Genomic DNA, 22624 nt, shown 5'->3' with positions numbered 1-22624 from the left:
AACAAAGATAATGAATTCTTGTCTATAATCTCCATGTTGATGCAAGAAAAATATGACCAATATTAGGGTTCAATTAAGGATATGAATCAATATGTTTTTGTTGCACTTGTGTTTGATCCTCACCATAAATTGGAGAATGTGGTTGATTATTATGAGATACTATATGGCGAGGACGAGGAAAAAGTTGAAATTGCAACCAATGCGGTGAAAGATTGTTGTTTGATCTTTACAAGATTCATGAAGAGTTATCTTTTGATACACAACAAAGCACAAGTAGTGGTGGTGGTTCTCAATCGGCAACTACAAGTGGAGATCCTTTATCAAGCATGACAGAGATTGAAAGAAAGTTGAAAGAGAAAAGTGAAATGAGAAAAGCAAAAAGAGCCCGTATTGTGTACAATGATTTGGATAGGTATCTTTCGGATCCTAATGAAGGGGAAGAAGAGGCAAACTTTGATATCTTGAATTAGTGGAGGGTGAATGGGCTTTCTAAGTATCCTATTTTGGCACGAGTTGCAAAAGAGATTTTAGCTATTCCCATATCAACCATTGCTTCGGAATCCTCATTTAGCACATGTGGACGAATAATTGATTCATATCATAGTTCTTTGAGTCCAAAAATTGTGGAGGCTTTAATATGTACACAAAATTGGCTTAGGTCAATTCATGTAGCATTACATCATGAGCCAACCATTGAGGAGATTGAGTTTTGTGAAGAAGTTGTGAAAGGTAATTTTACTTATTGCATTTGATTTTGTTAGACTATTTTAATTAGATGTTATGTTGCATGCTTGCTTTACATCATGTTCTTTCTTTTTTTATTGGTATGTAGAAATGGCAAGAGGAAGCTCAAGAAAGGTGTTATGTTGCCTCCTAGGCCGCCTAAGCGTTGAGCTTGAGCTTGAGGACTTGAAGATTTTATTTGTGCATGACATGACGTGATGAAACCTTGAAGGTTTATTTGACTTGTGTGATGTTTAAATTTGGACTTTTTGAAGACTTAAACTTGATTCATGATTCTAGTTGGACTTTAAATGTTTATTTTCATTGTGTAATGTTTAAATTTGGACTTTTTGAAGACTCAAAAATTTTCATTTTTTGAGACTTTATGTTTTTAGATTAATTAGTAACTTCCCTCATGAATATTGAAAAACTGTGAGCCCATCCCTGGAGAGATGGAAACATGTAATCTAATCTTTGGTCCCCCAAACAGAAAAAGATCATGTATCTTTTCATTGCAGATAACGAAGCATGCATAGACACATTGACATATGTATCTAAATGACAAAATCCTGAGTCATATTTTATATCTTATGTTATGATTGTTGTTTTTTATTTTTTAGAGGAAAGAAAGAAAGAAAGGAAAAAGAAAAAAAAATCGAAACCGAACCGAGAAAAAATGAACCGAACCGAAATAAAATCGAACCATTAAGAACCGAACCCAGCCCTAGCGAGATCGCGCAAAAGCAATCCCAAGATGGGTGACCCACTGGGAAGTTCTCATGTGAGTTCCCAAAAATAAAATTGTAAGGGCGTGGTCGGGGCTCAAAGCGAACAATATCATGCTACAGCGGATGCGGGGTCGGGGTGTGACAATTTGGTATCAGAGTCATTCCCTAGCCGGAAATGTGTCGACGAAGACATTGGGCCCCTAAGGGGGTGAATTGTTAAATCCCACATTGCCCAGGGGTGACGATCATCTACGCCTTATATGTATATGTTCACCTCCTTTAGCACAAGGCATTTTGGGAGCTCACTGGCTTCAAGTTCCGTAGAAACTCTAAAGTTAAGCGAGAAAATGGCCAGTGGGAAGTTCTGCTAGCGTGAATTCCTAGAAACAAAACCTTGAGGGCGTGGTCGGGGCCTAAAGCAGACAATATCGTGCTTCCCTCCCTATAGGATAAGGCCTTTTGGGAACTCACTGGCTTCGAATTCCATCGGAACTCCGAAGTTAAACGAGTTCAGGTGAGAGCAATCCTAGGATGGGTGACCCACTGGGAAGTTGCTCATGAGTTCCTATAAACAAAACCTTGAGGGCGTGGTCGGGGCCCAAAGCAGACATTATCGTGTTACGGTGAAATCGATTTGGGATGTGACACCTCTCGTCTCAGCCCACACTAGCAGCTATGCTGCTGGGCTTAGCCTTGCCACGACCCACGTTTCCATAAGCCAGCCCATGGGGCTGGGCTTAGTTTCTATGCCCAAAACCAAAACCCAGTTATGGCTGAGGTTTCACTCGCAACCCGTAAGCCTTTGGGCTTGTTCCCGCACATTTCCTTGGCCCAAAATCACGCCAACCTCTTGGCTGGGCTCCCCTCGCCAAAGCCAACAACTTGGGTTGCCCTTTTTTGTTTCACACCCAGGCCCGTGCCCTGTAGCCCACTCCCAAGGCCTATAAGGCCTTTGCCTACTTACGACACCCAACCCAAAATTTTTGGGCTATGGTTTTTGACCCAATGCTATTATTTAGCATTCTTTTTCGACCCAATGCTATTTTTTTGGCATTTTAAATAATTTTAACCCGAAGGTTATAATTATTTTTGCTTCTACGATCGATCCCGAATGGTCCCAATCTATTGAATTAATTAAAAGTGACTTGCAGTTCATTAATCTGATTATGAATCCAAAATTATTGACCTGAATATCACTTTTGGACATTAACGATTCAATAATTTATTTTAATACTTTGAATCGTTGACATACTTTCATAGTAACGAAGCTCTCACACTTGAGTTCCTGAACAAACTCAAATCCACTACACTTGGTAGTATATTGTATTCTGTGTTCTTGCAGGAATCTCTCTTTTATGAACTAAACGTTCATAAACTAAATTGAACCTGTAGTTTCAAATTTATTGTCTTTGAAACCCGAAGTTTTCATAAAACAATACACCCATGAAAACCTGACATTTTTCATGAAAACCATGTATTAGAACTTGAATGTTCTAACTTTGATGCTTATGGATGATTCATTCCCATAGCACCAATCACAATCTTGTTCCCTCCAAATTCAATGGATTGTCGAATTGTCACAAGTTCGATTTCCCTTATTTGGACGTTTCTAACGTAAACCACTCTATATGGGGTACAAGACGTGAATCTCCACTTGACTATCAAAAATTTGAGAAACCATTGTAGCCAACAATGGCATAGAAGAGCTGAATAAGCCTCTGCCCTAATCTTCATTTGAAGACTTATACCCAAAGCATTACAAATGGAAATACCTCCCGAACAAGGATTTTATGGCTCTTTGGCTCGCTCCTACGAAATGTCTAATCCTGAAAGACATTGCCTGAAGCACATCATGATTACGTCTATGAATGAGTACGATTCTGAAGTTTATAAATCCGATCAAATTTTGACTAGAGAATACTTTTCTCGACCTTCCATGTTTCTAACTTACCCTTGAAGTAGTAATGTAGAAAGCGGAAGTTTACCAAATTCTCATATCTGATTACTACCACAACATATGGTAGAATCAAGGCCTGCCAAGGTGTGGCATCATGCCCGAAACATGATCCTTAGCACCTAAGACCTAAAACTTCAAGAATAAGGGATAATATTCCCAAGCCTTAACCTGCAGAATTTACTTCCATCGTGGTGGAATAAATCATTGGTTATACACATGTTCGTGCCCCTACCAATGTTGTTAAGGATTACCATTTTAATAGTCCATATGTGAGACTAATTTTGCTCCACCAAACATCGTTGGAAAAGCAGCATTTTGACATGGATGGCCTTGTTGGCCAAATCCCCTTAGTAAACCATTTACTTTGTGAACATTTTTCTATGTTATTGGATTCAAGTTTGGTGTATGTTTTAGTTATGGATAATCTTATTGATATTGTCCTCGAATATGAGTTAATTGAATCATGTTTCTTAATATATGTAACTGATTCAATTAAACACGTGATTAAGCATGAATGTGGGAAAGTTAGTTGTCTGGATGAATGCGTACTAGGCACACTAACTTTACACCTAAATCACATCTCTAACAACGACTTCAGGTCTATCCAACTTGATTAAGAGCATTTGGCAAGCTCCTCGTTGTAAGAATGGTACTGAATTATCATTTAAGGGACCTTAAATTCCCCTTGTTGTTGAGTTTTTAAGGATATTCGAGATGGCAATGATCATAAATGAAACCACTGAAGAAAATAGAGTGAAATATCTTTGCACTACCTTTAAAAATGAGTTTGCAGCTTTGATTTGGGGCTAATGGGTTGTCTCCCAACTGGAAACATGCCACATATGGCCGACCTGGAGCTGATTGATTCGAGCAGTTTACTTGTTTTGGCAAGACCTTTTTGGGACACTTAGGTCGAACAATGATGATACGACACATCTCCTTACCCAAAGTAAGGATATTGTGCCTACAAGCACACTTTGCCAAAACTCGCTCATTTTGGGAAATTTGATTTCTAAATCATCCCTAGGAAAGATACGAAACAACTCCTTTTTCATAGTGGATTCAAGGGAATATATGTGAACTAATCCAACCAAAATGTGGACCATATAAAAAGTTATGGTTTTGGTTGATGAATTGACAAACTGGTCACATTTTTGTCCACACATATTGCTGCTAAACCTCATGCCGATTAAGGGTTCACCACCCTACTTATCCCTTAAAGTCTGGGAGACTGGATAATGCCGGAGAATTTATATCGACGATTTCGATAAGGTATTGCATGTATTTTAGGTTTATTATTGAATATCGAATTCTCATGTTCACCCCAAATAGCCTTGCCTAGCGATCATAAAGCGCAATTTAAACGATCGTCCGAATTATGGTAAACGTACAAAGTTTTTGGTTTCTGCCTAGGGCTATGCAATCTTTTACGCAGTTATGTTGGTCACCTTGAAGCTCATTGCCACCTAACCCATATGACGTTACAGTTGGTTACTAGGTACGAACCTGACGATTTTCATATTTATGCATTTGGGTGTGCATTTCATGTGCCAAGTTGGGCCACCATAACATACCAACTTGGGTCCTCAATGAAAGATGTGAATCTTTATCGATTATGATTCTTATGATTCTCCTTCACACTAGCTTTCTTCGAGCCCTTGCACGCGATCTCTTTACCACTCATTTACGGGTTGACGCTTTATTGAGACAGTCTTCCCGCCGTTAGGGGGAGATAAGAACGTCAACGTTCCTGGAGAACGACGTGAATTTGCGTGGATGTTGCCCACTATGTCTCTTGATCCTCATACTGCATAAGTATGATAAGCAAGTGCGATGAATTCTAGCTTTCAGAATGTTGCTCCAAATGCATTCCTCTGATCTAGCTAAAGTAAATAGATCTTATGCCAGCTGCAAACATGCCTGCAAGGATAGACGTCGAGCCAACATCCTTGGAGGGTGTGCCGCCCCTGTTGGACGGTCTAGTACATCAGCGGATAACTAATCAATTTGTCTTGGCCTGGAGCATGACATATCACTCGGTTCGTAAGATTCACTTACCTAGAAGAGGAAGACGCGTCACAACAATGAATCCATACTTGATCGCTGTCTCAAATCATTTCCATCTAATGAGATTAATTCGGATTACTCCCAAGACTTGAAGTTCTTGGTCCAGTATACTAGTTTGGATAAGTTAAATGGAATTGAAATGAGATTACCATCGATGAAGTTTTCACTTATATGGTAGCTACCGACATAAATGAAAAGCGACGATATTGAACTGTGTTCCGTTGATTAAGTGACAACGTAGAACTAATTGGACAACTAAAATTACAATCCAGGTCAAATTCCTTACCAAAGTGTGTATTGGACCTGTCATTCCTACACTACCCAAGGTAACCCTGTTATGTTACAAATGGGAAATGAAGCGTTATGAGATGAATGAAATAGTGCAATATGATGCATGCCTTACGACATAAGGTTTCTCTCAAACGTCATGTGATTGATAGTAGCATTATGAAATGTGATTAGTGTTTTCTCCATGGGGATATAGATACAGAGATTTACATGTAAGTTCCCGAAGAATTACATGGACTAGTTCAAATAGTTCCAAACCACGAAAAACCCTTTTAACTTGTTTAAAGCGTTCATTTACAATCCGACGGATGTGGTATACCCGTCTAAGTGATTATTTGATCAGTCAGTGATGAATTATGCCCTTGCGTGTTAAACTATGAAGTCTTATTCTGAATTGCTAGAGTTACAATTTATGTTGTTAACACGAATCTCACTAAGACTCTGGAAGAACTTGAGAAAACTACCTCGCACCTGAAGATGGAATTTGAGATGAAGGATCTTAGGAAAACTCGTTTATGCCTTGACCTGAAGTTGAAGCATTGTTATGACGGTATTTTGGTCTACCAATCGAACTACACCATGAATGTGTCACCTTTGAGTATACCTTTGATCGTCCATACATTATATGCAAATGAGACCCTTGAAGAGGTAATGGAATCCGAAATTCCATATCTAAAGTTCAACTTTGCGCTTCGTTGTACTTAGCTCATTGACAGGACATCTCTTTCACTGTTAATCTTAGTCAAGATGCAGCACCGTGCCTACATGCAACCACTGAATTGGTATTAAAGACGTACCATGAAGGTACTACATGGGTAAATCCCAACGCATCTCAGCGGATCCAACCCCCTTGATCCTCGAAATGATGCTTGCCTTGTTTGTTATGCTGATGCAGTTTACTTATCAAACCTGCATAAGGCCAAATCCTCAAATGGTTATGTCTTTACCGTTAGGGATATTGCAATATCTTAGAGGTCCACGATATGACCTTAGTTGAAAAATCTTCAAATCTTTCCAAGACTCACCTCACTTCACTACACCACAAGTGAGACATGGTTAAGAGTTCTTGTTGAGCATTACGAAGTACTTGCTGTTTTTCATCCATCGTTGAGTCTCGACGACGATCTATGAAGATTATGCCGCATGTATCAACCCGACCGAGCCATGATACATCAACGAAGTCAATGCCAAGACTTATTGTGTCTACATCTACATCAGCAAAACATCAGGAGATTGAAGTCATGCAAGCCGATCCTAGATAACATTGTCGACCTCTACACGACATCACTACCGAAGTCAACCTTCCATAAACTTGTCCGAGGAATTGGTATGCCTAACTATCATATTCAATGCTTGAAGTTCTCATTTGGAAGTTATGTCAAACTCAGGGGGAGTATCCTGGAGTATACTCACTTGATCTTAATGTACTATTTTTCCCTACGCATTTTTCCCTCTGGGTTTTTGCTAAGGTACCCATCCTCAGCTGATCATACCCTTGTGAGCTCTTCTACTTGCATCCAAAAGACGTATAGTTTTGACTTAATGCAACTTCTCACTTTTATCCTTAGATTATGGGGTTTTCCCCCACCTTGGGTTTTAACATAGCAAGGTTTTGTGAGTTTTACTTTTTTTTATGCATTCTTCCGTTGTCATCAACTGTACTTACTTCATCACTGAAGATCTGATGCGCCATTTACTTAAGTATTTACACACTCAATGTGGAGTGTTGCAGTCTTATTAGATTAAGAATGTGATTGTGTAAATCGTAGTAGATATGGGAATGAGTCTTATATTCCTATTAGGAGTAGATTACCTATTAAATGTTGTAATCCTGAAAGGTAAGGAATCAACCTTCCTTGCTACTATAAATAAAGGCACAATGGGGTAGAATAACACACACCCACAATTACACATCTTTCTTCTTCTCACTCTATGCCGCACTCTCTCTCTCTATGGCTCTATAATTGTTTAGTAAATTATGCTTATAACATATGGTTAATTTTTGAATAACTCAAAATTTCCCTTATATTTCCAGTAATTAAAATTTCAAAAACTACTTATGATGGAGACAAATTAGTAAAAAGAAATTAGAAAAAAATTAAGTAAAATTGGAACAGAAATTAATAAGCCACGTGATGAAGAGATTTGGAACTGCTACGCGTGTTTATAGAAAAAACTTAAAAATATAATTGGTTCACAATTAGCCTGGCATTTTCTGGAAACAATATCATTAAGTTTTTGTTTATATATTGTATTATTGAATTGAAAGGACACTGGTTTCATACAAAGTTGACTCTCGTAAATGGGAAGATGTTTTATGGAAGGAGAAAAAAAGGCGAATGTATGGGGTTGGGTTGAGGATAACAAACTCGAGCCTGAACGTGCAAGCAAAGCGGAAGCAGTTTTGGGGGAGGTGAAGATGAAATTAGATGGACGAAGAAACTACCACACATGATTTAGAGAACCAAGTTTATTATAAAAAATGGTTAATAACTAACGTTTGATGTTACAATCGATTCGCCGCTAGCCTTCACATCATACCAATGCTTAGTATTACTACCTAATAGTATTTTTCTTCACTGTCAACTCAAAGAAATGTCATCACATACAAACGCTTAGATTATGCCAAAAGTTTACCATCCTGTTTAGGTAAGTAAATAAATAAACGAACAAATTTCACATATTAATAGATTATAACTCAATATATTTTCAAGAGAAGGAAGGATACTTCAACATTTTTCGTATTCTAATGTATTCACCTCTTTGTATCATTTCAAAATACATATATATAACTTACAAACCACTTTCTGATTCTATCATACATGGTTTAGAAGGTGCAACAAGTCGAGGTGGTCATCGAAAGGGTTCGATCGGCGCATGTTCTTCAAGAAAAGCTGCTGCCTCAAAGCACTCGGCTGTTTCTAGCGTTGATGCCCTCGCATCAGCTTTGTACAGCAGCCCCAGATTGTACCAAGCAGAGGGGTTTCCTCTGTCAAGTCGTAGTGCATCCATGAGAAAGCTTCTAACGACTGGTAGAGATTGGCCACCGAACTGTCTGAGTATACAGGCAGTGGATATCAAGCTTGGGACGTGGGTAGGTTCGACATCTAATGCCTTCCTGAATGATTCCAAAGCTTCTTGCTGGAGACCCTTGGCTTCGTAGAGTAAACCTAGCAAAATAATCAAAGTTTTACAAGGTCCACAGTGAAGGCTGATGAAAGATTTCGCAGCAAATTTGAGTAGTTTAGTGCCAAAATTAACAAGCCCTGGCTTTTTTCTCTTTGGACTCAAAATTATACTTTTAGAATTGTGACTCTGTGCTACCGGAGACAAATGAGTAGCGGGAAGTAATAAAGTCATCCATATAAGAATCCAAGACCCAAGGACTCAAAATAATGCCAGTGTTTTATATAAACGAATATAGCTACGGCAATATACCTGTAGAGTGCCATCTGGAAGCAGAATGAGGATTGATGCTCTGGGATTTTGAAAGGCAGACCTCAGCATCCCGCCATTGGGACAAGCTTGTATATAAATTAGCTAAATCATGCCACGTCTCCATTTCCAAGCTTCTATTATGGTTTCTCCTACTCTGTAAATGTATAAAAAGAAACATAATACATCCTACAATTTGCTACCAAAAAACAGCTTTCTATAAATATTAATTGGGTACTCAAGATAAACTTTAATACCATATTTCTTGAGCATCTCAAATAACAAATAATGGTTACGCATTATGATGCTAAAATATTCTCAAACTATATTTGAAAATACATGAAGTTTACGATCCACTAGTGTAATGAAATAATGCAAATTTTGGCTAAAAGTAAGAAAAGATTTGCCGGCAAGACACTTTTCAAATACATTAAACATGTACTCTTCAAGGAAATGGAACACAACGAATTACCACCATTTACCTTTAAAAGCCTCTTCTCAACACCAAAGTTTTTAGTCCGAACTTGAAGAACAGCCAGAAGATGGGTGTATGTTTCTATGGCATTCTTCAGCTGGCCTTGTGCAATATGCAGTTTTGCTTTAGTTCGCAACAGTTCTCCTTGATCCCACTTCCCTGTCTGATCTAGAGCAGCATTGATTACAGTCTCAGCATCAATGAACCGTTTTTGAGCTGACAATATTCGTGCCAAAAGAGCATATGATTTTATATTGGAACCAGCCTCAAGTTTTAATAGCTGCTTTGCATAATAAAGTGCAATATCCAACTTCCTTTGCTCAGCGTGTTCTAGACAAAGATGATATACAACGTATGGAGATCTCTCTTTCGTAATTTTATCAGCAGTTTGTAGTGCTTGTAATGCTTCAGACTGCTTCAAAATCCTTTCAGAATCAGAAGCGACTGATCTGGATTTAGCTGACAGGGAAACACCTAGTAAGCAATTTGCGATACTCAACATTTGGCAGCATTTTCCATCCAACTCTGACAGTGCTTTGTACGCGTATTTGGTCCCATCCTCAATGCAAACCGAATTTTCACTGCAAATCTTTGAAGCCAGTAATAACTCCAGAATGCAGTCCGTGTTCTCTCGATTATTGAAAACATTTTTTAAGAGATTCAAAGCCACCAAGTCCTCACCTTCCCCATAGTAACAAAGCGCTAGAGTGCAATATCTTTCTTGTCTTCCCATAATTCCAGGAATCAATTCTTCAACCTGATGGGCTAGAGCCCTCACTTTCCCTGAAATGGACAAGGCAAAAGAAAGATGATCAAGGATTGATGGGTCCCATCCTATCCTTCCGGCAACAAATTTCCTTAGTAGAACCAACAACAGCAGAATAGCCTCTTCTATATTGTTTCTTGGCACAAAGGAGCTTTCCATCTGCGAACGGAGATTTGGAGGGTTTGCATCACAACCACTGTACAGGAGAAAAACTGCAAATTCTTTTTCCATCTTTGAAGCAAGTTCAATGTCAAGATTCCAATGATAGAGGAGAGCCTGCCGGTATGATAAGATAGCTTCTTGGGCAGCCCCAGCAAGTATCCACAATTCTGGAAGTAATTCAACAGCTTTACCTACAGTCTCTTGTAATTTACAATCTGAAGCAAAGTTTTCGGGCAAGCCATCTGGTAATGCAGATTCTACAGTGTCCAAAATAAGCTTGCAAGATTGAGCAGCTTCTGCAAAATTAGGTCAGCAAGCAAAATCAGCCCTGCAGAAATTATAAATAGTAAAATGTACTATCCAAAATCTTACATGTTTATAATTTTACGGGTAGAAAGCGCACCAGAAGTAGCCAAATATGCAGCTTAATGTATCAAACACACAATCATGAATTTCTGTCTGTAATTGTGTGGTTGACTATAGTTATATTCTTTATAAAGTTCTATTATTGTAGAAGAAAACTAAATGATCCAGGGAGCATTCAAAGCTCATGATATGAAAACATATCACAGATAAGACACAAGAAAGTTGCAAAAGTCTGAACATATATAAGAGAAACAGGGGCAGGAAAGTGAACAAGACGGAAGGATACCTCCAAACCGTCCTAGACCCTGCAACGATTTCGCTTTGAGAAAAATAGCTTCAAGGAGTAAACTAACAGCATGCATAGACATGGGTGGGACCGCATCGCTTTGAGAACGACGTCTGTTGGTCTCACATCTTCGAGAAATGGAGACTTTCATCTTGGGAATTACACCAGCAATGTCAATTCCTTCAAATACATGAAGTGCAGCTTCTGTGTTACCTTTTTGATACTCAAGCCTTCCTAATAGAGCTCTTGCTTCCTACAAAATGCACAGGTCTCTTAGCTTTTGGAATTATTTGAAGACGACTGAAGATTCAAAGAAAACCGCATCATCATACAAATGTAACCATGCAGATGATTTGATATGAAGTCATTTTGGGAAATCCGAAAGATCTCCTATTAAAGAAAGGTTGGCTACTATCAATAGAACAATTGACCAAATTCCACTCCAAGAAATTAAGCCTGGTTTGACTTCAGTGTCCCATGACAATGATCATCCAAAACTAATTTGTCAAACAAGCTTCCAATTTTTACAAACGGCAAACATTGGCACTCAGGATTTTGTCAAAATTGGCGTTACGTACTTGAAATACTAAATGCGTTTATAGGTATCTATGTTCAGTGCTAAATAATGAATTAATTTAGGTTATATACTACATACCAATGTATACCATATAACAACAGCTAACAGAAATAAATTAACAATTAGAAGGAGAAACCCAAAGAAACAGTCCCACAACATAAGTTTCTACACGATCCGGTATATATTTGCAGGACTATATAGGCAGAAATAACCACAAAACATAGTCATTCATAGCATTTGCAGTTGCACAAAATGTGCAACTTAATTCCATTCGAGCATACAGCGAGAAAGTTCAAATTGTTCAAGTTGTTGAACTTAAAAGATAACGGCTTACAAACAAGTTAAAACAAAAGCCATACAAGGAAGTAATAGCTATGCAAAATTTATATGCAACCAACCTCGTAGTTCAGATAACCACTCTCTCGCAGAGACGATTCAGCTTCTTCAATATTGCTGTTATCCATCTTTGTTTCTATCTCTCCCGTTCGCGACGAGTGGCCAGTGCCACCACTAGCTGAGTAGTCCCGAGTAGCCAGGGAGTCAGACGAATGAGGGACTTCATCTACCCTTAATTGCTCACCGGAACGCATACACTTGAGCATTTTATCCAACCTCCCTTTAATGCTGAATCTTCTCCTACTCATCCACTTCTTAGTTCTCATACCGGATCAAACCAATCGAACTGTTTCCGCATTAACATTAACCGAAAATAAACACAAACAAATTAGAAGAAAAAAACAGAATCAGAGGTCTTCAATGAACATACATGACAGAGCTCTCCCTAGGGTCATACACTCTTAGATCATGAGCAGGAACACACCCATTGACTCTATAATAAACACTTCTTTTTCCCCAAAAATCCAAATTCCCAGAATTCAAAATTCCAAAACTTTCCCTACATATGGAAAATTCAGCAATTATCCCACTTCACAGAATCACCAAAATCCATGAAATTGCAAACACTAATCATCCAACTAGCTCATAAATCATGAAAACGCAATGAAGATTAAAAGGAAACCCCAGAAATATTCGCAACCCAAGTTTCAATTCAGCACAAACAAAAACACCACAGCATGAGAAAACACAATGATTGCTGGAACATAAAAGTGGGAAGAGTGAGAAAAACTCATCAAAGCATGAGAAAAGAAGAGCTGAGATCAAATACAGCTTCCAAGAAAAGCACCTTTTGGCTGGCAGCAAAAAGCATTGACTGAGCCCACAAGCCATCAACATTTTCCCCATGCTTCCCCACCTCTCCAATTCATCCAAGGAAAGGGATCGCCTGGACTTCTCCTCCCCAAGAATCCAAAGCAACAAAATAAATTGGCCCTTTTTCTTTCTTTTTTTTTTTAATCTCTTTTTTTGTGGGTTGCTTGAGAAATTGCCAACAGTCGTGGTTCTGGAGCTGCTCAGAGTTTGACGCATTAAATTATGAAAGCTAACCCCTTCAATTCAAGGATGTGAACAGAGGGAAGATTTTGCGCACCTGTTTCATTCCTTGAAAATTATATAATTAATTTTATTACATTAAAAAAATACTTAATTAATTTTTTTTTTTTAATGACAGGCAATTCGAAAGGAATTTCCTGGGCCCACTTTGAAAAATTAATCCCCGTATTTTTCACTTCACCTTTTGGTCAACTGCCGGCCCCAGCGACAAGATAAAGGTGAACCGTAATCACGAATTTCACTGTCCGTTAATCGCATTTTGCCCATTTGCATTATATAATATTGGGCAAGGATGGCTGCCAAATTATTATTTTTTTATTATTTTTCATATATTCTAAACTTTTTATTTGATTTTCTTTGCTTCTTTGTCATTGTGACCATAATTTTCTACTTGTACTTTGCCAAAAAAGAACTCGGTGTATGTGATGACACGATATTTATAAAAATGTGATTCTTATAGTAAAAAAATTGTTAATTAAATTCTCATGGTGAGTTCGTTAACAATTGAAGTCCAAACCTAAAATTTTGTTGTTAGTAAATTCGCATGACTATCACGTGGAGGAGTTAAATTTGTCATTTCAATCCAAATTAAGAAGACCATGTGTCCAATATGACTTGATTTAATTGGAATTGGATTTCACGATAATGGCTAAGATAAAAAGGTGAAGCTAAACCTGTAAATCCACGTCAATGGCTAGGATAAAAAAGTGAAGGTGAAGTCGCACCTAATTTCTTAGGTATAGTATTGTTTGAAAATCAGGATGCTTTTAATAAAAGGAAAAATAATAAAAATGGTTTGAAAATTTTGAGTTTTAACTATAAGAATAAAATAAAGGGTAAAGTGAACAATACCATGATTAACTTTTTAGTGTAAAAATATAATTTTTCGTTAAAATAAATAGTACCGGAAGCTTTTCGTTAAAGTTCTCTTTAATAAACCATTATTGTTTGTATTGCCTACAACGTCTTTTGATCATAGTTGAACTTTTTGCGCAAACTAAGTCTAAATCTAGAGCAGAGAGATATATGGGGCAGCAAATTGAATATATATATATATATAGGCACAATTACTACAATTACTTACAAGGCGAGGTTCAATTAACAATTTTTTCATCATGAGGGTCACACTGAAAATGTCGAATCATCACATAGGCCAACAAAAAAAAAATTAGCCTTTAACTTTCTATGCATTTTTTTAGTAACATAGAAACTAGGATAAATCTCAATTTACTACCCTCAAGTTTCGTGGTTTTCAACATTCAGTACATTAAATTTTTTTCATCCCAGAGTCGTACCTGAAGTGTTAATTTTGGGACAGTCTTGTACATCCGTTAGTCTGGCTGTTAAATCTTCCGTTAACTGATGACGTGGCGCCCATGTGGATAATGATTGGGCACCATATGTCATTAAGAGGTCCACATGGAAATTAAAATTATTTAATTAAATATTAAAAACTAAAAATATAAAATCATTTAATATATTTTTTTTGCATGAGGGACCCACCCCTTATCTCCCTCACCTTTCTTCCCCGCTTCCGTCTTCCCCCAACCCAAATCCCACCCTCCCTCTCTCTCATCCCCATCCGCACACTAAAGGTTGTGGGTTGAGGCTAGAATTTGTAGTGGTTGCAAGTGTGGATCTAGGAGTTGCAGGTCAGCAAAAGAGGTGCAGCTGTTGTTCGATTTTAAAGTGGCGAGAGAGACGAGATGCTGAAGGTTGAGGGTTGGTAGCTGCAAGTGTTGAGATTGTGACAAAGTTGTGAGTTGCTCGAGGGTTTGTTTATTTGACTTTGCAGAATGAAGGTTCCCGAGGACTGGGTTCCTCGAATTTCTTAATAATGTTGTGACCTTTAGGGGGACTGCAGAACCTCAAAGGAGAGACAGCCATGTTTTGAAGTCATGGCTTCAACATTCTGGGTTCTTTGATTTATTGCTATCGTTGTTGGGTTACTGTTGAGACACCGGCGTTGCAAGCTCGCCAGAGGGATCCCCTTTGAAACTGTCAACCATCCCCAACCCAGATCTCACCCTCCCTCTCTCTCATCCCCATCTACACTACGCAACGCAGATATGCCGAAACCCTAAGACTTCTAGTTCTGATCTTTGACTCCAAGCAAAGAAGAAACTAAGCTCAAAGTCGTGGGCTATTGGGAAGCTGGTTGTGGAGAGACCGACGGTGGGTTTAAAAATGAAGAGGGGCTCAAAGAGGAATTTAGGGAGTGAAAGAGAAACAAGAAGGGACGAAACGGAGTCGGAGAATGGGACGGGAAGGGAAACGTACCAGATGAAGGAGCGAGGGAGGTAACAGAAGAGAGAGAAAATTTAGGGGGTAGGGTGCGGTGTGTCCGAGTCTGTAAAAAGTACAACTGGTCAAACCTCTAGAAAATTGAATACTACCGATCAAATAAATCAAACTGGAAAATTAAAGTGCGGGAGTGAGACTGGTTTGGGTGGTGAAGGAAGGTTGGGGGAGAGGGTGCCGGTTGCAAAGGGAAAACGGAAGGGAGAGGGTTGGGGGAGGTAGAAGACGGGTGAATTTTTCTTTTTTTTTCTTTTTTTTCTTTTTGTTTTCTTTTTTAATATTGAAGTGGGCCCATATGGACATATGGTGCTCAGTTATTGTCCATGTGGGCACCACATCATCACTTAACGGAAGTTCTAACGAAAAACTTAACGGTTGTATGAAACTGTCCCAAAATTAAGACTTAAGGTATGACTCTGGGATGAAAAAAACTTCACGTACCAAATGTTAAAAACCACGAAACTTCAGGATAGTAAACAGAGATTAACCCTATAAAATTTCATTAAATGAGCATTGATTACTATGTTTTGAAGAAAAAAATAGAAGCATAGTAGACCTTGTTTCTGCTTTTCCACTCAGCAATTTAAAAAAAAAACACTTTTTTTTTTGTTTTACCAAACGTATTTTGACACACCCCAACCTAAATCAAAGCGTGCTGGCCGTCACGAGAGAGTGACGTAACCATATGCACAATGCGAAAGCAATAATGATTTGGAGAAATACAAGTGAATAAAAACCAAACTACTAAATGTACTAGCTAAAGTAAGGTGCTAGTGCGAGATTAAATGTGAAATAAACAATCAGAGCATAAATAACCTAAGTGCAGTCTGACTAGACAAGTACTAATTATACAACACCCAAATGTGATCCTACATTTGTGATGTTCTGTTAGAACCATCGTTGAAATCCCCGTGAGCCAGCAAAGCATTTCTACCTAAAACCTGGAAGGGCGCAAAATAGAGAGTGTTAGTGGGCAAAAACAAAGTTTTTCAAAATCATTTCATTTATCAAAAGCGCTAACCCATCGCCGTAAAACTTGTATAATTTCCCAGAAAAATAATATATACTATATCATAAATCATGCTTAGGATGAAAATCCATAGAAATATATTATGCCAAAGTATCTTAATGAAATGCTATAAGTAATCTAGTTAAAATATATCAATGCCAGATATCATATCAGCCGGATCCACCTAACGTGACCTGCCCGGCTGAGTCTACAACTTATAACCAATCTCAATCATATTAAATTCTGCACACGAGTCGAAACCACCTAAGGTAGTCTGTACAACAAGACTAGGTGTAAAATAAATATGCTCTAGTGCTACGATCATGTGAAGACTGTGCGAATGATCGCGGGTCACCTACGAGTCGGAACCACTTAAAATGGTATGTACGACAAGCATGTTCACCTAACTTGGATCCAAGGTGAGCATATGGTGCGGGAGGTGAACATCACGTGAAGGACTGTGCCCTAACTTTGGGCGGGAGCACTAACACTTGGGTGCAGGTTTATGAGCTCTCAATGCATCACATCATATCTCGCATAACTAAAGCAATCTCATAGCTTTAATTTACGAATTACCTGTCACTTACCTGTGCGTCCGCAGCACCAATCATAAATATATGCAACTACTAATGCATAAATAAAATAGGCAGATACTTTGCATGGCATTTCAAAATGTATAATCATTCAAATTCATTTTCTGGGAAAAATCTCAAGTATATAGGTATATATGGAAAACCAAAAGCCCACTCACTGGTATGTCAAAGGGTCGTAGCCCCCGAGCCTCGATTGATGGCGCTCGTCCTCTGGATAGGTCTCACATATATGCAAAATAACTAAATAAACGTTAATTAAAGCACACAACCACAATTAGCTAATAAGTTTTCATACATTGCTCAAATGGGGTATTTGAATATACCACCAAGACCTACTCAACCTCAGGAACATCCCCATATTTTTAGAAAAAAATTATGACCATCCACGCGCCCTCACGCACCGGCCAAGGCACGGCCAGACGCGCAGCCACGCACAGGCACGTGCCTGGCACAGGGGAAATAATAGTTAAAGCCGTTAGGGAATATTTCGTTAAACACAAACATATTCTGTTAAAGATACATGATGCCGTTAGTCTCCGTTAGGAATATTACGTCAACTTTGACAGAATATTCACCTTCGTCTACCTCCGCTCGCTGGAAACTGGGAAAAAGTTTAAACCTTCATATCTTCTTCAATTCTCAACCAAAATTCATGAATTTTATACCACAATGAAGCTTACAACGAGTAGAACAAAACCTTACCAATTTTAAGCCCTAAAATCCATAGGATCTCACCAGAAAAAGGTACAATAATCCGGCCACCTCTGCAACTCGTCGAACCCGAACTTCCCAATGTCCAAATCACTCCAAAGTTACTCCCCGAGCTTCATGAAGATGTTTTAAGGCTTCCCATGACCTTAAAACTCGTTGAAAAGTCAACAATTACGATTGCATGAACAGTAACTCAAATCGAGATTTCTGGTTTTGAAGGTTTTCAAGGTTTTCATGTCCAACCACCACCACCATTTCACTCCTAAGCTTGCAAGGAGTCCAAAAAAACCATTCACGACCTCGATCCGTGATGTTTGTAAGGTTTTGAGGGTTGTCCGTACAAGTTGTACGGAAATGGCAAGAAAATCTGAGAGAGGGAGGAGAGAGAGTACACGAGAGAGCATGTGGGAGGATGTGTGGTCCAGCTTTGGGTTACTAACAACAACAAAACCAACAAAAGTCTAACTTCTAATTGAGTCCAAAAACTTAGGAACTTAACATATTGGTCCACTTCCAAAAACATGTCACACATAATACGTCTTAACGTCCAAGGGCAAAATAGACATTTCACACACTGTCGATAAAATAATTCGGGACAGGCTGTGACATATTTAATGCTCTAAATTTTTTAATAAGCTGTTTTTTTTTAAGCACCACAATCCATAATTTCAAGATATATTGAAGGTGAAAGAGAATGATTTTTCTTGTTAGCTATGAACGAAATTCTCTCTTGCTAATCCTACTATTTTAAGTAAAATTGGAATGCATAAGTTTTTATTCACGAGTAATCCATCTTCTATCTTTAAGGTTGTCATAATTTAATAATTTCTTCCTTCAATATAATTTTTATTTACTAGGTTATCAATTCCAATATAATTATGTGTACCAAACGAACCTAACTTTAGATGAATCTGAAATATTAACAGTGATAATGTTAGGTAATTTACTTATCAAAGATCAATTTTGCGGTGTTGTTTCTAGCAAATTATCAGCAAAAATTATTTGTTGATGTGAAAATTTGGTGCAACTAGAGGGTAAATGTTGACCGGTTCGGTATAACCACCGAAGAACCTGCAAAACCATCATGGAGGAACCTTGGCACCGTGTGTTGTGTTGTGACAACATAGGTAAATAGATCATGCATGGATAATATTTGACAATTTAAGCTCGCCAATATAAAATAATGTCTCTCATGTTTCTCATAAAATTGAGAGTTTTATATATGATTGATTCTGCGTTATTCTCTTCCAATAACCTGCAAAACCAGCCGGAGGAACCTTGGCACTGGTGTGTTGTGTTGTGTCAACATAGGTAAACAGATCATGCATCGATAATATTTACAATTTAAGCTCGTCATTATAAGATATTATCTATCAGGTTTCTCACAAAATTGAAAGTTTTATATATGATTGGTTGTGCGATATTCTCTTCCGATCATATTAGTTGGAATTAGTCACTGTAATTTTTTCTCTCAATTTGACGCCATGACTTGTAATCATTTCATTTCAACAATACTATGTTGCTTCTTCTCAAATAGCCGGCCATTACAGAACTTCTGGCCACCATAATTATTGGGGTATTTTTTTTATGAAGAAAAAAAACTTAAGAAACAAACATATAGTATAACCGTTTTCAGTACAATCGAAAAAAAAATCATTTCCGATAGCAGTGAGTAAAGGCTAATATACCAAGGGCATGAACCCAAAATATAAAAGAAAATGCTAGAATTGAACATGCAGGGACCAAATTCCATAAGTAATTGGTTAACAAAAATAAAGAAAATAAAAACGTGGACGGCCATAAGTAATTGGTTGGTGCCATCTTAAATTCTGCTGTCAGCAATCTACCAAAATTTAAGTTCAGTCCTTTTCAACATTTTTTTAAAAAGTTTAGTTCCTGGTGTTTTTGGTATTTGGCTAAAGTAATCGGAGAGAAGGTTTATCGATGCTACTTGTTGATTAAACTGTTAATTTATTTGAGAAGTATAGATAACTATACGATATTTAAATTATATGATTTTTTTATCTTTTTAGGAAAAACTTTAGATAAAAGTAAAGAAGACAAACAGTTCCGGTTATGATGTTTGTACAACATTAATATGTTGAACATGTAAGTTCCCATATAAATGGACACAATTATGTATTCCGCCCACTAATCAATCCTACAAAAAAAAAATCACTCCAATTAGAAATTGTTTCTTCATTCAAATGTATGAAACACATCAATAGTGAGAGTACAAAATAATATATTCATGATTAATAGTCTATTTATTTCTATTTATTCCATATATTTGGATGACTAGATGATCTCCATATATGAATATAATTTTTTTTTATAGAAATAATCTTGAAATAAAAATTAAGTTTTCAATCATTTTAATTATAAAATTTATACATAAATATACATTATTCTCATTGAGAATGCACGTATTATCCTATTACCTTTAACGTACTCTTTCGGTTATAAAAATAATGAACTGAGAAGCAGAGTAGGGGGTCTTTTGTCATCCCAGAAGTAGACTTCTGATGGGATATAATCTATTTGACAAAATTAATCAAAAAGTAGTAGTAATAAAAATTGTTCATTAATTATTAGACAAAGTACTAGTTGATAGATCCTTCGTTCATATACATGCGTGTGTGCATGCATAACATGAAGCTCAGTGGTGTCTAATACCACCATCGTTCATAAACATGCAAGTGTGTGTGTGCATGCATAACATGAAGCTCAGTGGTGTCCAATACCACCACCTCCACCAGCACCACCACCCCCACCAAATCCACCACCATTGCCTGCTCCTCCACCAAATCCGCCACCGCCTCCAAATCCACCACCAGAACCTCCCCCTATTCCTCCTCCGACACCACCACCGTTGCCAAATCCGCCCCCAATCCCACCGCCAGAGCCGCCTCCAACGCCACCGCCAACTCCCCCACCTTTGCCAATTCCTCCTCCAATACCACCACCTTTACCAAAACCACCACCACCACCAATTCCACCACCCTTTCCAATGCCTCCACCTACTCCACCACCTTTACCAAACCCTCCTCCTGCTCCCCCGCCAATACCGCCACCTTTTCCAAAGCCACCACTGCCACCGACACCTCCACCTTTTCCAAGGCCACCACCAGCTCCACCACCAACACCTCCCCCTTTTCCTATTCCCCCACCAACACCGCCACCTTTACCAAATCCACCACCTGCTCCACCACCTTTTCCAAAGCCACCACCGGCTCCGCCACCACCACCACCACCTTTTCCAAACCCACCACCGGCTCCTCCTCCAACTCCACCACCCTTGCCAATGCCTCCTCCTTTTCCAAAACCACCACCTGCTCCACCACCTTTTCCTATTCCTCCACCCTTTCCAATTCCACCACCGACACCACCACCCTTGCCAAATCCACCACCAGCACCACCACCTACTCCTCCACCCTTACCAATCCCACCACCAATGCCACCACCTTTACCAAACCCACCACCAACGCCACCTCCAACCCCATGCCCACCACCTACTCCTCCACCACCTCCAGCTCCAAATCCTCCACCGCCTCCAGCTCCACCCCCACCACCACCTCCAAAACCACCACCAGCACCGCCTCCAGCCCCACCACCACCTCCGCCTACTCCACCTCCAGCGCCAAATCCTCCACCACCAGCTAAGTTCTTCTCCTCCTCATCACGCCTCACACTCACTACGTTCCTTGCAACCACACTCACTGCAAGAATTTGAATACAAAACAAAGAAAACAAAGCAAGCCGCTGCGATCTCCTACTACCGCGTCCCATTCTCAAAATATTCTCTTACAACTCTGAGCTGCTTGCTAAGAGCTAAAGAGATCATTGGCTTCTTATTTATACTTGAGCTTTGCTTGAGCAATAAATAATCGGAAAGACATCCGGAGAGGATCTCTTTCATCAAAACCAGTGATCAGGCCCTCAAAATTTTATCTAACGGTCCACCTGTTTTAACCTCTTAAAAGTTATGATAATTTTTAACCATTAGATGAAATTTAGAAGATCCGGATCATTTGATCCGGAGACCTTGATGAGGATCTCTTTCCTAATAAATCAGCCTCAACAGCTAACTGATCGCCACATTTAATTATTAATGCAAACCCTCAATTCAATTGTCGGTACGCGTAAGACTACTTGTGGTTTCGAACAAACAAAACCCTAATTAGGCAGATAGATAGATAAGTAGTAGGGCAGCTCTAAATGCACCCACAAATCAGTTATTGCACCCACATGGATAAGTTTTTGCTTCACATGATCTTCTTCTTTCCCATGAAACTTGGATTTTAATTTGGTCATGCATCATATCAAAGAGAAAATTTTCATTGTGATGGAAATACGGATGGTACACCACGTATTTTTATGTAAGTGGTGGAAAATTTTATTTTTTAATACACATATCCTACCATTTGTATAGTAATACGTTGTGTACTACCTCGTATACCGGTCACATTGAAAAATCTATGCATATCAAACTGTAAACGAGCTAGCTAGCTAGCCTTTCTATTTAAATATACAAAAAGGGCACCAGATTGTTACCAGTAAACCAACGTGAAAGAATTTGCACCTTCGCATGCAATATTAAGTAACAAAATTAATTAAGTTAGTTGGGTCACCAAGTTTTTGAGTATGATAGAATTTAAGGGTATTAATGTTAGGGAGATTAAATTTTTAAACTAAATTTGTAAACAAAATCGTGTGATGGCAGATGATTGG

General features: G+C 38.5%; 2 protein-coding genes across 2 annotated transcripts; both read right to left on the bottom strand.

Moving 5' to 3' along the window:
* Positions 1 to 8437: 8437 nt before the first annotated feature.
* On the bottom strand, positions 8438 to 13359 carry LOC103446393 (protein NPGR2-like). Its single transcript, XM_008385496.4, has 6 exons — positions 13014 to 13359; positions 12229 to 12512; positions 11254 to 11506; positions 9681 to 10897; positions 9202 to 9355; positions 8438 to 8933 (listed from the first exon to the last, which is right to left on the bottom strand). Exons 2-6 carry the CDS (start codon positions 12490 to 12492, stop codon positions 8617 to 8619), a joined length of 2205 nt encoding a protein of 734 aa, XP_008383718.2. The 5' UTR covers positions 12493 to 12512; positions 13014 to 13359; the 3' UTR covers positions 8438 to 8616.
* Positions 13360 to 20620: 7261 nt separating this feature from the next.
* Positions 20621 to 21682, bottom strand: LOC103451594 (glycine-rich cell wall structural protein). The gene has a single exon (XM_029091715.2). The coding sequence runs from the start codon at positions 21680 to 21682 to the stop codon at positions 20621 to 20623; it is 1062 nt and encodes a 353-aa protein (XP_028947548.1).
* Between the last annotated feature and the right edge of the window lie 942 nt (positions 21683 to 22624).

Source organism: Malus domestica, chromosome 13 (genome assembly GCF_042453785.1).
Source record: "Malus domestica chromosome 13, GDT2T_hap1".
Lineage (NCBI taxonomy): Eukaryota > Viridiplantae > Streptophyta > Magnoliopsida > Rosales > Rosaceae > Malus > Malus domestica.
Note: the sequence above shows the minus strand (reverse complement) of the source record. Positions and strands in the feature narration are given on the sequence as shown.

What these genes read in the sequence shown, in the direction of transcription:
- LOC103446393 (XM_008385496.4), bottom strand. Translation starts at nt 12,492, where the DNA reads ATGAGAACTAAGAAGTGGATGAGTAGGAGAAGATTCAGCATTAAAGGG. An exon ending in TTGAGAAGAGGCTTTTAAAG is followed by an intron (nt 9,356 to 9,680) that starts GTAAATGGTGGT and finishes ATACATTTACAG; the next exon opens with AGTAGGAGAAACCATAATAG. An exon ending in TTCCAGATGGCACTCTACAG is followed by an intron (nt 8,934 to 9,201) that starts GTATATTGCCGT and finishes TTATTTTGCTAG; the next exon opens with GTTTACTCTACGAAGCCAAG.
- LOC103451594 (XM_029091715.2), bottom strand. Translation starts at nt 21,682, where the DNA reads ATGGGACGCGGTAGTAGGAGATCGCAGCGGCTTGCTTTGTTTTCTTTG.